A 15,237-nucleotide genomic window follows, 5' to 3' on the forward strand; every position below is an offset into this window, starting at 1 on the left:
CGCCGCCGCCGCCGCCGCCGCTGCGCCTGGGCCGCCCGCTGTCGCGCCGCCCGAGGCTGGACGGCCCGGCCTGGGCCTTCAACGCGGCCGTGGCGCTGGCCGTGCTGGTGGCCGCGGGCCTCGTGGTCTCCGGAGTCTACATCTTCTTCCTCATCCCGCACGCCGCCTCCTCCGGCCCCGCGCGGCCCCAGCTCGTGGCGCTCGCCCCGGCGCCCGGCCACTCCTGGCTCCCCGCGCGGCCCACGCCGGGGGCGCCCTGGGCCCCGGTCTGGACAGCGCGGCCCTCGGGCGCGGACCCGGACGCGGCCCCGACGGCGGCTGCCGAAGACGCGCCGGAGCCGGAGTCGGGCCCCGGGGACCCGGCGGAGGCCGAGGGGACGCTGGACCGGCCGTCGGGCCGCACGTGGGGGACAGAGGCAGGCCCCGGCTGGGCCCCGCGGGTTCGGGGCGGGAGGAGGGTGTGGGGGCCGCAATAAATGCGTCAGCGCTGCGCACCCTGTCTCCTGCCTGGACCTCGGCGTCCCCCTGGGGGGCCTTGGCAGGGCGCGCAGCAAGCGCTCATTTCTCCAAACTAGGGCCTGGCGCGGGGTCCCTGGCATTGTCACCCTGGGGCAGGGACCCTCTCAAGGAGCAGCCACCGCTGTCATCCCATAGGGATCCTCTGGGAACACCCAGATCCCCCCTCAGGTCCGGGAAGTCACCTCTGATCCCGACTCTCGTGGCCGTCCAGCCAGTGTCCTGACCGGGATGTCTGCGAGGGTCCTGCCGGGGGTGCTCTGGGTCCGTCTCCGTGGGTCTGGTTGGAAGCATCCCTGATCCCCAGCCCTGGGGAGCGCAGGTGGAGACCTTCCGGCCACCCACGCTCGCGCAGGCGCCCGCCAGCGTCCCCCAGCCCCGAACCCGGAGCCCCAGGCACTGCGCCGCAGAGTCCTGGGGGAGCGCCCTCCCCCACACCAGGTCCCAAAGTCCGGGACTGCCCGTCCTCTGAGCTTGCCAGCTGCGGGCCTCCCGATTTTGGAGGGCAACGCGGCTGCTGCTCTTACCGCTGTCATGCTGCTCCCCACTGGCCCATGGCAGGGGACAACCCCGCCCTCCCTCAGTCTGTGCACTTAGTTCTTTCACTCTTCTGTCCAGGCTGGGCCAGATCCAGCTGTCTACATGCTGGATGTACAGTCGCCACCCCGCACACCTTGCTGGGGCGGGTGCTTGGCTGGAAGAGGCAGGGATGGCCTAGCCAGGGCTGGGGAGGGCCTCGAGTCTGAAAAACCACCTCCCAACCCCATCCTAAGTCCCAAACTGCTTTGGGAGCCTCACCTTCCCCCCGGATCATGGCTTCTCAGATCCTCCCAATATGCTGTGCTAGTCATGGCTCAGAGAGGCCAAGGTCACCCCTGGGTCAGAGGCACACAGAGCGGTGGGGCATCCTGGATCTCTGTAGCTGGCTTCAGGGGCTCTGGCCCTTCTCCCTGCCTGCGGGAGCCCCCACCACCCCAAATAATTTCTTGAGGCTAGTTACTGCTCTTCCTCCTCCAGGACTCCATCTGCCCTGTTCAGCCTCCCTCTGTGCCCCCAGCCAAAGCCTGGGCCTTCCCAGAGGACAGAAGCTCCAGGGAAGGTGGCTCATGGGTTCCTGTCCTCCTCTCAGAAGCCTTCCTGGGTTAGTCACAGGGGGCTAGAGGGCAGGTGCCCTCTGTGCAGACTGAACACGGGTCTTCTGTCTCCTCTCAGGCCCTGGAGCTCCCATCCTGCCTCACCTAGGCCAGGGATGGGGTGCTGTGTGTTGTGGGTGGGCACCCAGCATCGTCCAGAGAGAAATGTGACATCTGTGCAGCTGGACACGCCTGTTTGATTTGTTTACATGAGTGTCCTCAGCACCCAGCATACAGTGGATGCCAGATAGTTCCTGGGGAGTGACAGCGTTACAAGTGACTGAGAGGCAGCCTGGGAATGCACCCTGGGCCCAGGCATGTCTGTGGAGCTAGTTCTGGTGTGAGCTGCTGCTTCCAGGTGGAACACCAGAGGAGGAACACCGGGGAGACCAAGGGTGTGTCTTCTCAGACCAGTTCTTGGCCCAACCCAGGTGCCGATGTTACCCACAGGGGCTGGGACCAGTGCACTGGGTCATGGGGCAGCCACAGCCCAGCCTCACAGTGAGGGAACCTGGCGGGGCAGGAGCAGAGTTGGTGGTCTATTAGTTTTCTCTGGCTGCTGTAACAAATTACCCACAACTCAATCCCTTAGAACATGCACTTTGATTGTATTACAGTCCTGCAGTGCAGATATCCAAGATCAGTTTCGCTGGGCTAAAGTTGAGGTGCCCACAGGGCTAGTTCTTTCTGGAGGCTCTAAGAGAGAATCCATTCCTTAACTTTTCCAGCTTCTAGAGCAGCATCCCTTGCTCCTGGCTCCTTCAAAGCCAGCAGCGCAGCATCTTCAAATCTCTCTCTCACCCTCCTGCTGGTGCTCTTTCACTTACAAGGACACTATGAGAACACTGGGCCCACCCAAATAACCTAAGATAATCTTGTATCTCAAGAACCTTAATTTAATCACATCTGCAAAGTCCATTTTGCCATGTAAGGTAACAGATCTGCGGGCTCCAAAAAATAACAGCCTTATTGAAATATAATTTACATAGCATAATCACCCATTTAGACGGTACGATTCATTGGTTGTTAGCATATTCACACAGTTGTGCAACCATTACCACTATCTAGGTCCAGAACATGGTGAAAAAGAGACTTCATACTCTAGCAGTCAGGTCCCATTCCTCCCTCCTCTTGGCCCCTGGCAGCCATGCATCTATTTTCTGTTTCTATTCTGGGCTTTTCGTATCAACAGAATCAAATGGTGTCAGACATCCATATTTAAAGAGGAAGTAGTGTTTAGATCGTTCTTCCTAGCTGATGGAGTCAACTCACCCAGGGGTGTGGTGTCTGGAGCTGGAGAGATGCCAGTGCAAGTCCTGGTCCTTGTTCTTAGCCCCTCTGAAATTCAGTGTCCACTCGGGAAGAGGAGTTGGGGGATACACTTGGCCTTGGGCTTGTTGGGCTTAGCCTGTGCTCCCTGCTGTTGGTGCTGGTGGGCTGTGAGAGAGATGCAGGTTTCTGCTGGACTTCGAGGAGTTACTTGAGAGGCAAGACACGGGGCTTATCCCTGACTGGCCTTCTTATGGACTCAGCATCTGTCCAGGTGCCCTGTGGGCCTACCCAGTCTCTGTCCCATGCTGTCATTTCATTGCATTCTTCATGATTTATCCCAACGAGCACCTGTACATGTTCCAGGCTCTGGGCTGGGTACTGAGGTTGCAGCAGTGAAAAAAGAAGGTCGCAGATATCCCTGCTCCCATTTTTCATGTTCTGTGGTAGAGATGGACAATAAACAGCCAAACGGGGTATTAATGGGGTTCTTTAAGTCAGGGCTAAGTGTCCTGCAGAAGACAAAGCAAAATTATGTGACAGATTCACGGGGACCCAACTTAGATGGTGGAGTCAGTGAGTAGGAACACAGATGCTAGAGAGATAGGAGGGAAGAGCCTGCCAGGCTGAGGAAATGGCAGGTGCCAAGGCCCTGAGACAGGGACAGGCTTGTCCTATGAAGGCCACAGTAAGGAGCAGAGGGTGGTTGGAGGAGAGGTGGCCAAGAGGGTACCCAGCATTGTCCAGAAAGAAATGTAACTTCTGTGCCGCTAGAGGCTCCTGTTTGATTTGTTTACATGTGCGTCCTCAGCACCCAGCATACGGTGGGTGCCAAATAGTTACTGGGGAGTGACAGATAGGCAAGTAGGGGAATTGCTGCTGCTAAAGAGCAGACGTCCCAGATCTCTCAACTTAGTGAGAGTTTTTTCTCTTTCTTTTTTCTCTTTCTTTTTCTTTTTTAAAGTATTAAGTAGGAAGCCAGTTTAGGAACTTTCTGAACTTCATGTTCTTTTTTTTTTTTTAGACAGGATCTCATTCTCTTACCCTGGGTAGAGTGCAGTGGAGTCATCGTAGCTCACCGCAACCTCACATTCCTGCCTCAGCCTCCTGAGTAACTGGGACTACAGGTGCTCACCACCACGCCCCGCTAATTTTTTGTTTCTATTTTTAGTTGCCCGGCTAATTTTTTTCTATTTTTTTTTTTAGTAGAGACGGGGGTCTCGCTCTTGCTCAGGCTGGTCTTGAACTCGTGACCTCAAGCGATCCTCCCGTCTCGGCTTCCCAGAGTGCTAGGACTACAGGCGTGAGCCACCGCACCCTGCCGACCCTATCACTTTAAACCCCACGCAACCTGACCTGTATTCCACAACCTACTACAAAAGCCCGTGTCCTTAGTTGGGGAGACAAATTTGAGACTATTTCTCCCGACAGACGTCTTCTGTATTAAAATTCCTTTTTTCCTTGGCAATCCTCCTTGTCTCAGGAATTGGCTTTTTGTGCAGCGAGTAATAGCCGTTAGGCTGGATCCCTTCGTGGGTTCGGTGACAGACCTTTCGTGTATCCCACACCTGTGTGCATCCAGTGGCCCGTAAGTCTCCTACGTTGTGGGGCACCGAAGACTCAACACATCTAAAATACAACGGCTGCTGTTGCCCCGACACCTCCTCCTCCTGCCCGGTCCCCCGGCTGCTGGTCCCCAGCTGCTCACTGAACTCTGTCCGGGATGCTTTCCCGAGCCTCGGTATCCCACTCCACAGAGCGCACTCAGGCCAAGAGGGATGATTTCGGGAGGCCCCGGCGGACACTCCCGCGCGGCGCGCCCCTCTACGGCCGGCCGGGGACGCTGGGCCTCATGGCGGAACATTTGCCGTAGTCAGGGCGCATATAGGTCACGGAACTTCCCCGACGCCCGTGCCTTCTCCACTCCGCATTCCTCGGGGAACTCCGGTACACCGCCCCGGGCTCAGCCACCCCACTACTTCCTGTGGTTGCAAAGCAACTGTCACAAGCCGATGCCGGAAGTCCCGCCCTTGCCGCGCGGCCCTCCCGGAAACTCCCCTCTCCTGGGCCGTCATTGGCCACGTCTGTACGGACGCACGGCGAGATGTCTCATGGGAAATGTAGTTCATGCGCGACCTCCAGTCGCTAGCGGGGCATTCCCGTATCGCCTTGGTAACCGCCGAGCCGCCCCGCAAAGGGGCAGGGAAATGACGTCATAGTGTGCGGGGCGTGGCTGCTGGGGTCCTGGCCAGGGGAGCGGGGGAGCTTTCGGGCGTCGCCCTGGGGGTCCTGGCTCCGCGGCTGCCGGGTGGGTCCCAGCGCCCCGGAGGCCCCGCCAGGCCGGGTGACTTCCGTGGGGCGCCCCCGGGCGAGGCGTACGGCAGGGACCCTCACCGCCCTCAGCACGCCGTGGCGCCAGTGGCGGGTGATCCGTCTTCCTGAGACTCGGTGTCGCTCGCGAGGCTCCGGGCTCCGCACCCGCCCTCCCTCCCGCGTCTCCCGGAGGCGGCCCCTGGTCCTCAGGCGCATTTCACCCCGCGGGGGCGAGCTGCCTTCGGAGAGTCCGCGGTAGCCGGAGGTTCCAGCGCCCAGGCCGGGGGCGGCGGAGACGCGTTTCGGCGGAGTCCGCGGGCCCGCCCGCAGGTTCCAATGGCCGAGGCGGCGCAGGTGAGTAGGGGGTGCTCCAGGGAAGCGAGGAAGGGCGTGTCAGGTGAAGGGACAGGCAGAGGTAGAGGAGGGCCAGGAGTCTCGGAGATCTGTGTGTGTGGTTCCGGGCGGCTAAGGAGTAGGTGCAGGTGGGGAAGACTTCCTTCAGGGCTGGGGGACGTCCTTGGCAGTGGGAGCCATCAGAGATGTGGGTCAGCCCCGGGACAGGATGGGATCGTGGCTGCTGTGCGAGGCACTCTGGAGACACCATGTGCAGAACTCCTTGTGCGAAGGCCAGGGAATTGCCTGTAGGGTGAGCTGGTGAGGTTGTGCTGGGGGTGTACACTTCCAAGCATGCTGCCCTACAGTTATGTTCCTGGGGGCAGGAAGGGAAACGGGAGGGCCCTGGGAGCAGGTACCTGGGGCCCGAGGGAGAATGGTGAGCATGGGTTTGGTTGCGTCTGAGAGGTGATCTCTGGGACTCGGAATTGGCAGGCAGGAGATAGGATGGGGCCTGGGGGCTTGGTCCTGCACGTAGCCGGCACTAGTCTTGTCACCAGCCTTCTGTTTCTGTGGGCTGGACACAGTGTCCAGTAGTAACACTGGCGGCACCAGTCACACCAGAAGCTCTGGTATTCCTCTGAGGTGGGGGTCTTGGAAGAAGAGTGGTATGAGGGTACGTGTAGGGGATGTTGTCGGGTAAGGGTTGGGAAAGGGTAAGATAATGTCAGTAGGAGATGTGGCAGGATCTTGAGACACAAGTCAAAGGTCTGGATGTGTCCATCTGTCCATATTTTGGTGGTTTTTTTCTGCCCACCATTGACCCTAAGGCTCAGTTGAATCCATCATTGCAGGGCCTGGTGACGTTTGAGGATGTGGCTGTGTATTTCTCCCGGGAGGAGTGGGGACTCCTTAGTGTGACCCAGAAGAGCCTATACCGTGATGTGATGCTGGAGAACTTCGCACTCATTAGCTCCCTGGGTAAGTCTACACTCTTCCCCAGCAACCGACCACCTCTGCCCTTTCGCCATGCGAAGTTCTGTCCCTCCCAAAGCTAGAGCACACTGCTTCCTTGCCAGTTTCCATGTTGTAGGTGTTGTGGGTCCTGGGACTGGGCTGTGTACTCTTTCCCCATCTTTGAGCAGCCCAGTTATCAGCCTCAACACCTATGGCCCTAGGACCTAGTGGAGCAGGGTTTGAGGGTCAGATGTTTCTCAGTTTGCCCACTAAATCCCAAACAGCTCTGCTTCTGTCTGGCCCCGTGACTGCTAAAGACTTGGTTTGTCTGTGTTCCAGGTTTTGCCTTCTTCCTCCAAAAGAAAGTTTATAGGGCCCTCCCTGAGCTTGAGCCATGAATTTGAATCAGTAGATCAGTTTGGGGAGTACTGCCATCTTAATATCAAGTCTTTAGATCAATGAACATGGGATGTCTTTTCATTTATTTAGCTCAATTTTTTTTTTTTTCTTTTTTGGAGAGAGTGTCTTGTTACCAGGCTACAGTACAGTGGTGTCATCCTAGCTCACTGCAACCTCAAACTCCTGGGCTCAAGAGTTCCCCCTGCCTCAGCCTCCTGAGTAGTTGGGACTACAGGCATGCACCACCACACCCAGCTCAGTTTTGTATATTTTGTAGAGACGGGGTCTTGCTCTTGCTCAGGCTGGTCTTGAACTCCCGACCTCAAGCAATCCTCCTGCTCCAGCCTCCCAAAGTGCTAGGATTACAGGCTTGAGCTACCACGCCTTACCTCAGGTGCTATTTTGCAATCAGATTGTGCTGGAGCTAGACACATGCCTCTTCACAATGCTCAGCTGTCACAAGCAGCCAAGGCCCTACTGAAACCCTTTTTGCAGAAGAGTGACTTGGAGACCCTAACTCTCCTCTCTGCACCCCATCTTGTGTCCTCATCTCAGTTGAGGTTTTCCCTGTTCTGTAGTCTGGTGGAGCACTGGGCCAGCCCTTCCTCACCCAGACCTTTCCCAAAAACCCCCTAACAATTCTGTGGAGGGAGTTCTTTCTGGGTGTATCTGACATGCGCTGGTGATGAAGGCACCTCCTGCTTCCAGGCCGACTCTCAGCAACTGACTCTTCTCTGCCTTCAGGTTGTCTGTGTAGAACAGAGGATGAGGAAGCTCCTCCCAAGCAAGTGAAGAGCTGCAAAGTTCACCTCTCAGAGAAGCTTTTTATGTGTGGAGAATCTGAGGGTATCCCAGCTACCTTAGGCCTCATCCAACACCAGGACACCCACAGCAAGAGGAAGCCAAGCAGGAGCACTGAGCATGGGGCGGCCTTCCCACCCAGGTCTAGTCATGGTCAGCAGCAGGGAGCCCATGCTGCACAGAAGCCCTTCAAGTGCAGTGACTGCGGGAAGGTCTTCCTGAAGGCCTTTGCTCTCCTTGACCACCTGATAACTCACTCTGGAGAGAGAACCTTCAGATGCCCAACAGGCGGAAGTGCCTTCAAGGAGAAATCAGCTCGTATTAATCACCAGAAAATTCACACTGGAGAAACATCTCATGTGTGCGACGAGTGTGGCAAGGCCTTCAGTTACCCGTCTAAACTGAGGAAGCACCAAAAGGTTCACACAGGCATAAAACCTTTCAAGTGTAGTGAATGTGGGAAAACTTTCAACCGCAAAGATGCGCTTGTTCTGCACCAGAGGATTCACACCGGAGAAAGGCCCTATGAGTGCAGCAAATGCGGGAAAGCCTTCAGTGTTCTGTCCACCCTCATTCGGCACCGGAAAGTTCATATTGGAGAAAGGCCCTATGAGTGCAGCAAATGCGGGAAAGCCTTCAGTGTTCTGTCCACCCTCATTCGGCACCGGAAAGTTCATATTGGAGAAAGGCCCTATGAGTGCACGGAATGTGGCAAGTTCTTTAAATACAATCATAGTTTCATTCTTCACCAGAGAGTTCACACTGGAGAAAGGCCTTTTGAGTGCAAGCAATGTGGGAAGACCTACGTGACCCATTCTGGCCTCTATCAGCACTGGAAAGTTCACACTGGAGAACGGCCCTATGAGTGCAGCCTGTGTGGGAAAACCTTCACTACCAGGTCCTACCGCAACCGGCACCAGCAATTCCACACTGAAGAGAGGTCCTACGAATGTACAGAATGCGGAAAAGCCTTCAAACACAGTTCTACCCTCCTTCAGCACAAGAAAGTCCATGCTGGAGAGAGGCCTTAGGCGTTCAGGGTATGTGGGAAAGCCTTTAGCCACTAGCACCTTGTTCCTCACAGAAGGTCTCATTCCCGAAAGGAGATGGAGGAGAGTGGCCCTCTGTGAAAGGACCATCTGAAAGAAGCTAAACCTTGTTCGTCCCAGCATCTACCCTGGGAAGAGTCCCTGTGTGTGCCAGACATGTGGGAAGCTTTCAGGAGACGTGTACTCTGACCTGCCCAGGGCTGTTGGCAGTGTTGTGTCACTACCAGTTTGTGACATAGGCCATCCCACCTCTCCCACTGGCAGGTCCCCACAGTGTGCATCTGTCAGCCCAGCAAGTTCAGGGACAGAGAAAATTATGAATGGTGGAGCCCCTAACAGGCCTCGTTCTCTCCCTCCCTGCCCCCGACTGGTTTAGGTGTGGACATGACCCAGCTCTGGCCAGGAGGAGGTGAGCCAGTGTCTGCTGGGGGATTCCTGGGAAGGTTTACCTTTCTCACGGACACTACACATGGTACTTGTCAGGCCCTAGCAGGCTGCCTCTTACTGCTCTGGACTGTGTGGTAGTGAAGGCTTTACTGTTCAAGTCACGTCTAATATTGGTGGTTCTGATACCTGTGTGTGGAGAGATTGAGAACAGAATTGGGCACTGTCACCATGAATAGAGGGAATGGCTTTTGTGTGGGTGGGTCCCTGACTTTTTTCTGCCTCAGTGGGTACAGCAGGATGGCAGAGGACAGCTGTAGGAAACGTTGGCCTAATTTGCATTGGTCCGTGAGTCCTCCAGGGAAAGACTCGTGGTCTGGATGTCAGGTTTGTTTGTGGGTCCAGAGCTCACCTTGAAGGAGAAGGGAGTTGGTGTGAGATGTTCTGTGTGTCTAGGGACAGCAAAAGTTGGGTCCTTTGTTCCCAGGGAATGTTCCAGAACCTCCAGCATTGGTCAGAAGGTGTTTTCAGAATCAGCTCAGAAGCCATGTCCTCTGAAATCTAGAACATGGAGGTAAGTTCTAGACTGTAAGACCTACAGGACCTGTTGGGCAGAATAAGTAAGTGGACACAGAAATAGGGAGAGAGGTAGTATGGAGCGGGGGTCTGGTGAACTAGAGGGCTTGAGCCCATTCGAAAGAGGCATCCACAAATGTTCCAGCAGCTGTAGTTTCATGGGGTGAGGATTCCAAAATGAGTCAGGAATTACAGACCTGTTATTTGTGACAACGTCATTGTCAGCTAATAATCTCCGTGTTTTCTGGATTCTCGTATCCTCCCTGTGCTGCTCACCTCATGGCCATCATCCTGGGACTGAGAGAAAGAAGATCCTGAAATCCTAGGGTGTGCCTCTGTGACCCAGCCAGTGCTCCTGGTGTCTCTGGGTGCCGTGGCCTTTGTTGTCCAGTTTTTGCTGCCACAGTGGCCAGGCTCTCCCTCCGGGACTCAAGGGAGAGAGCTGGGGGATCAATATGTGGATCCAGATCTGGTTTGTGGGACCTCTTGATATTAAAAATTTTGGAAAAAATTTCCCCAAAAGGTAAATAAAACGTCAGTTCAGCAAAACATGTATATTGGATGTAGCTGTGTCCCTGGTCCAAAAATTGTGCTTCCTGAGAAAAGGAGAATGTTTCCTGGGAGGCATGTTTGGGGGAGAGAGCAGGAGACCCCAGCCTGAGGGCCTGCAGACCATGGTGCTCAGCCAGCTGTGTGTGTTGGGGTTTGACACTACCGCTGCTGCTGCCTCTGAGTGATTCTTCTTGCCCACCCTGCTGTTGACATGAGGGGTGGTGACCATACCTAGGTGGGACAGGCAGGTGGGTTTACAGTTAGAGGAGTTTGCAGCCAGTGTGTCAGTTTCTCCCCGATACCATAAGGTGTATGCCCACTCCTAGGCCTGTTCATGCTCTCCTCTCTCGGTGTAATAGCTGTTTGCCTCCAGCCTTGGGGTCTGTGTGGGGACAGAGTTAAATTCCAGCTGAGCTACGAGGGGCTCAGACCTCCAAGAAAATGAGGGTATGGTTGACATTGGTGATCAGAGCTCACTTGTACCCTAGGTGGGTGGCCATAGCTAGAGGATCCTCTGCACCTTCCTGAAACTGCCTTCTGGTCCCCCACGGGGCTCTGTACACAACAGGCAGCCAACCTGCTGGGGAGAGCTGGAGGGTGGGGTTTCCCTGGTAATATGCCAGGACATCTGGAACAAAGCCTGGTGGCCCCAACCCTTTGACCTGCCCAGTGTACCAGTTTGGGTGGGGCTCACTCATTCCACCACTTTCAGTCCAGACTTCAGCTGGGGATTAGGGCTTTATGTGAATTTTGGGAGGACACATTCAGTCCCTAACAGTGAGTCTCCTTAGCGTGGGGGATTTTCATTTTTAAAGCCAAGCTCTGGAATTTAATCACTTGGCAACCTAAGCAGATCAGCGTAGCCCATTTTTACTGGGGGAAATGGAGAAAGGCCTGAAGAGGACGTTACTAACAACAGTGGCCAAGGAAGTGTATCCAGCTACTCACGCATCCACTTGTTGTTCATCAGGTGTTGATTGTGCTCATGCCCCAGGCTGGTCCGCAGAGTATTCAACCTGGAGCTGCAGTGATGGGGAGAGGGATGGCCATGGGAACCGAGGCAGGCTAATGAGTCAGAGGACTTGCTGGAATTGTGGGAAAGAGGGCCTCTCCTGGCCCCTGGAGTTTGTATGCCAGATTTGGGAGTTGGGCCTGCCGGGAGTCATCTTTCCTCTTTAAAGAGAATACTGCGTGTAAATCAAACCAAAAGAGACGATTGGGTGATGGCAAGAAATAATCCTTTGATCTCATTGAGCCTGGATCCAGTTGTATCTGAAGCTGTCCTGTGGACTTTTTGGTTCCATGAGCCAATAAATAATTCTGTTTTGGTGGAAGCCACTTAGAGTTGGGTATAAATCCTCTGGAAGGGAGAGAGCTCTGTCTGACTCATGGTTCCCCCCCAGTGATCCCCACTCCCTCTCCTCCCGAGGATGGCCTAAGGCAGAGCCTCCTGGAACCCTGCACAGTCTTCCACCACACCTGCAGATGACTAAAAGCCACACCAGGCTCTGGAGGCTCAGACTCCACCAACAAAAAGGCTGATGATGCCCTCAACCTTACTCTCAATTGCCTTCTCAGCCCCAGGAAGTTCCCAACAGCATGGCAATCTGCACACACAAATAGCCCTCAGCTCCCAGCACCACCACATCCATCCTGGGCCTCCCTTGGTGCAGTGAGCCCATCTCGTGGCCTCTCATCAGGCTTAGGATAAACTAAACTCCTCACCCCAGTTTACAGGGACAGCATGCCCTGTCTCTCTTCTGACATGGGTTGCGAGGTCTATTCTTAAATGCACCATTCATGCCTAGGGACATCCTTCCACTGGAGTCACCTGGAGAGGTCTTCCTGATCACTAGTGCTAAGTAATGTTTATCACTTTGTCACCTCTGTCTATCATTTTCTTCAGAGCTCTGGCCACTGTCTGCAATTGCCTTGTTCTTTGGTCTGTTTGCATTTAAATCTCTGTATTGCACATCAGATTGGGATGAAGTATGTCTGCCCCAGACAACAGGCATCAGGCCTCAGGACATTTGTTGAGTGAGTATTCGGCTACTCTGCAGGATCTGTGCTTGGCCCAGACTTCATCACAGCGGACTCTGAGGAGGGAGAGAGAAGGCCACCATAGGGACAGAGTAGTGAATTCCTCTCCCTGTATTCCCGAGTCCGCTTACATGTTTAGAATTATTAAAATGTTAAAATTTTTTAAAAGTTCACAACTGTGCAAAAGAATCAGCCATGATGACTTCTCTTAACCAAAAGCTTAAGCTCTTGTCACAGTTTCTTGAGGGATACCCGATCTGCATGGCCATCTCTCTGCCAGTACCACTGACTAATTTTAACACCTCCTTCTCCATGGTCTGCACTGGGTGACCTGGAGTGTAAGATCTGGACTTGAGGTAGTACAAGCACATCCCCTTTCACCTGGATGCCACCATGTTCAGGGCGTCGCTCCTGTCCCTTCTTGCATGGCTGTTGGGTTGTGCATGTTCTTCCTCAAAGCACAAATGTTCTAAATCCACCTGCTTGCAGAGGTGGGGAGAGGGGTGCCGAGGGGAGAGAAGTCAGTGCACTTATATGTTGACAGATGTGGCCAGTGACTCTACGGAAGGGCTTCTGTGACCTTACTCCTCCTGCCCCCTCATCCTCAGCAGTCTCTCTGAGAATCTCCTAGCAATAATTCCAATCACAGTAGCCGCCGGCCCCAGCAGGAACTGTTTGCCAGGCACTGCTTAAAGTGATTTATATGTGACCTCCTTCCAAAATAGATAGCATGGTTTGACATTTATTGAAGGAATATTTAACATCACCTCACAAAAATTCCATGAGGGAGGCATCATTTTCATTTTCCATTGCTGTCCCCATTCCAGGGCCTGTGCGCCCATGTGCCCAGGACTGGCTGGTGGATAGGATATAGATCACCTTGCTGACTATCAAAGTCCAAGTGCTGCGCCTTTAAGAGGAAGAGAAGTCAGTCCGAATTGTAATTAAAAATGCAACTTACAAGAGAATAAAATTATGAAATACTTAGGAATAAAGCTGACAAAAATATGCAAGACTTGTACACTGAACACTATATTGGTGAGATAAGTTGAAGAAGACCTAAGTAAATGAGGAAATTTACCATGTTCATGAATTGTAAATCTCAATATTAATATGTCAGTATTCCCCGAGTTGATCTGTAAATTCAATGCAATCACAATAAAAATTCCACTAGGCTTTTTTAAAAAGGAAATTTATAAGCTGATTCTAAAATTCATTCATATCCAGAGGACCAAACAACTTTAAAATGAATAAAGCAAAGAACTTACATAGCATGATTTCAAGACTTACTTCAAAGCTACAGTAAAAAAAAAATATGGCATTAGTGTAACAACAGACAAATAGACAAGTAGGACAACAGAATGTCAAAATAGACAAACACACATAGATGGTCACTGGATTTTAGAAAGAGGAGCAGAAGAAATTCAATGGGGGAAAGTAATAGTCTTTTCAACAAATGATACTGGAGCGATTGGAAATCTATATGCAAAAAAAGCAAAGAAAATGAAAATGAAAACCTTGACCCTGATGTCACATTGAAAATTAACTTGAGAGGGGGCTTCAAGAGGACTGACTAGAGACATCTGGCACTTACCTCCTCCACAAAGAAGAACCAAAATAGCAAATAGATAATCACACTTTGAATAGCGCATCTAAGAACACTGGAATTCAGCAAATAAATGACGAGGAACACGAGGCATGTAAGGAGAGGGAAGCAAGGCCCTGGCTCAGCCGGGATTGACTGGGAGCCCAGAGAAGCTCCCCAGGGCGGAAAATGGGTAAGTGAGAGGTCCCCAACAGTCCACATTCACACGGGGGACTCCTGCAGTCCTTGCCAAGGGAGAGCCCCTCAGCCCTCGTGGGCCCAGAGACTAGCGTAGGGAGCTGCCTGGAGTCTGAGCCGTGGGATTGCTCAAGGGAGGGAGCTCACACTGGGGCCCACACCCCTCCGGAGGCCTAGGCAGCTGCAGCACAGTGCCATTTTGAGAGCCAGCCCCACCAGACTACATCCTGCCCTGGGGCCCAACGGTCTCTACATCTCTACATCCCTAGAACACCACTGACGTCTCCCTATGTCCACGTGGAGGGCTGCAATGGCACGACGCTGGCTGGACCCAGCAGTGTGGCAGGGTCACCAGCGGTCTAGCCCACTGTTGTATGCCCTGGGGAACAGGAAGTGCAGCACACTGAGGAGGCTGTCTCTGGGACAAAAGAGGCCAAAGCATGTGCTCCCCAGAGCTTCATAGCTACCTGCTGGAGGGCAGTCCCACTGACATCAACTCCTGCCCCGCCCCCGCCCAGGCAGCAGGGCCACGTGTGCTAGCATGTGCCCTGAGGACGAGTTTTCCCTGCCCACCGCTGTCACTGTTGTTACCACCCAAACACACCACTGAGGGGTCTAGAGAGCGTCTGCCCTGCCCACCACAGCCAGTGCCTGTGGGCACCACCGGAGGGCCCGAGACCAGCTTACCTGCCCTGGCACCTCCCCCAGCCCCCAGTCCCTGAGCACGCTGCCCTGCCCACCACGTTGGCATCTGTGCTCTCCTCTTGGAGGCCTGAGGACAGGCCCACCCAGCCTGCTGCTACCACGACCACTGGCAGCCTCTTGCATGTGCCACCTGAACACCTGCGGGCTAGCCTGCCCAGCCTGTTACAGCCATCATTAGCACCAGAGCATGCTGCCTGGAGCCTGAGGATTGTTCTGCCTCTGCTACTGCCATTCCCAATGCCATGCATGCTTCCCAGGGCCCAAGGACCCACTACCCACTCAGCGCACTGATGACACTGCTGGCACCTGAGCGAGCCACCTGCAGGACTAAGAGTTTAAGGCTGTCGTGAGCTATGATTGCACCACTGCACTCCAGCCTGAGTGACAGAGTGACATCCTGTCTCTAAAAAAATATGGTATACATGCA

At 54.1% G+C, this 15,237-nt stretch overlaps 2 protein-coding genes across 2 annotated transcripts in view; both read left to right on the plus strand.

Moving 5' to 3' along the window:
- The window catches only part of RNF225 (ring finger protein 225), a 960-nt gene extending 484 nt beyond the window's left edge, over positions 1-476 (plus strand). The window contains exon 2 of the mRNA XM_012655866.1: positions 2-476. Coding sequence (XP_012511320.1) covers positions 2-476 — 475 coding nt within the window. The remainder of the gene's footprint in view (position 1) is intronic.
- Positions 477-5,543: 5,067 nt separating this feature from the next.
- Positions 5,544-10,319, plus strand: ZNF584 (zinc finger protein 584). Its single transcript, XM_012655867.1, has 4 exons — positions 5,544-5,585; positions 6,419-6,545; positions 7,665-8,241; positions 8,326-10,319. Exons 1-4 carry the CDS (start codon positions 5,568-5,570, stop codon positions 8,750-8,752), a joined length of 1,149 nt encoding a protein of 382 aa, XP_012511321.1. The 5' UTR covers positions 5,544-5,567; the 3' UTR covers positions 8,753-10,319.
- The last annotated feature ends 4,918 nt before the right edge of the window (positions 10,320-15,237 follow it).

This window comes from Propithecus coquereli, unplaced genomic scaffold (assembly GCF_000956105.1).
Source record: "Propithecus coquereli isolate 6110/MARCELLA unplaced genomic scaffold, Pcoq_1.0 Scaffold490, whole genome shotgun sequence".
Classification (NCBI taxonomy): Eukaryota; Metazoa; Chordata; class Mammalia; order Primates; family Indriidae; genus Propithecus; species Propithecus coquereli.

Excerpts from the sequence above, each read along its gene's own strand:
- ZNF584 (XM_012655867.1), top strand. Across the intron at positions 6,546-7,664 it reads CGCACTCATTAGCTCCCTGG|GTTGTCTGTGTAGAACAGAG; the intron begins GTAAGTCTACAC and ends CTCTGCCTTCAG. Across the intron at positions 8,242-8,325 it reads AGGATTCACACCGGAGAAAG|GCCCTATGAGTGCAGCAAAT; the intron begins GCCCTATGAGTG and ends TATTGGAGAAAG.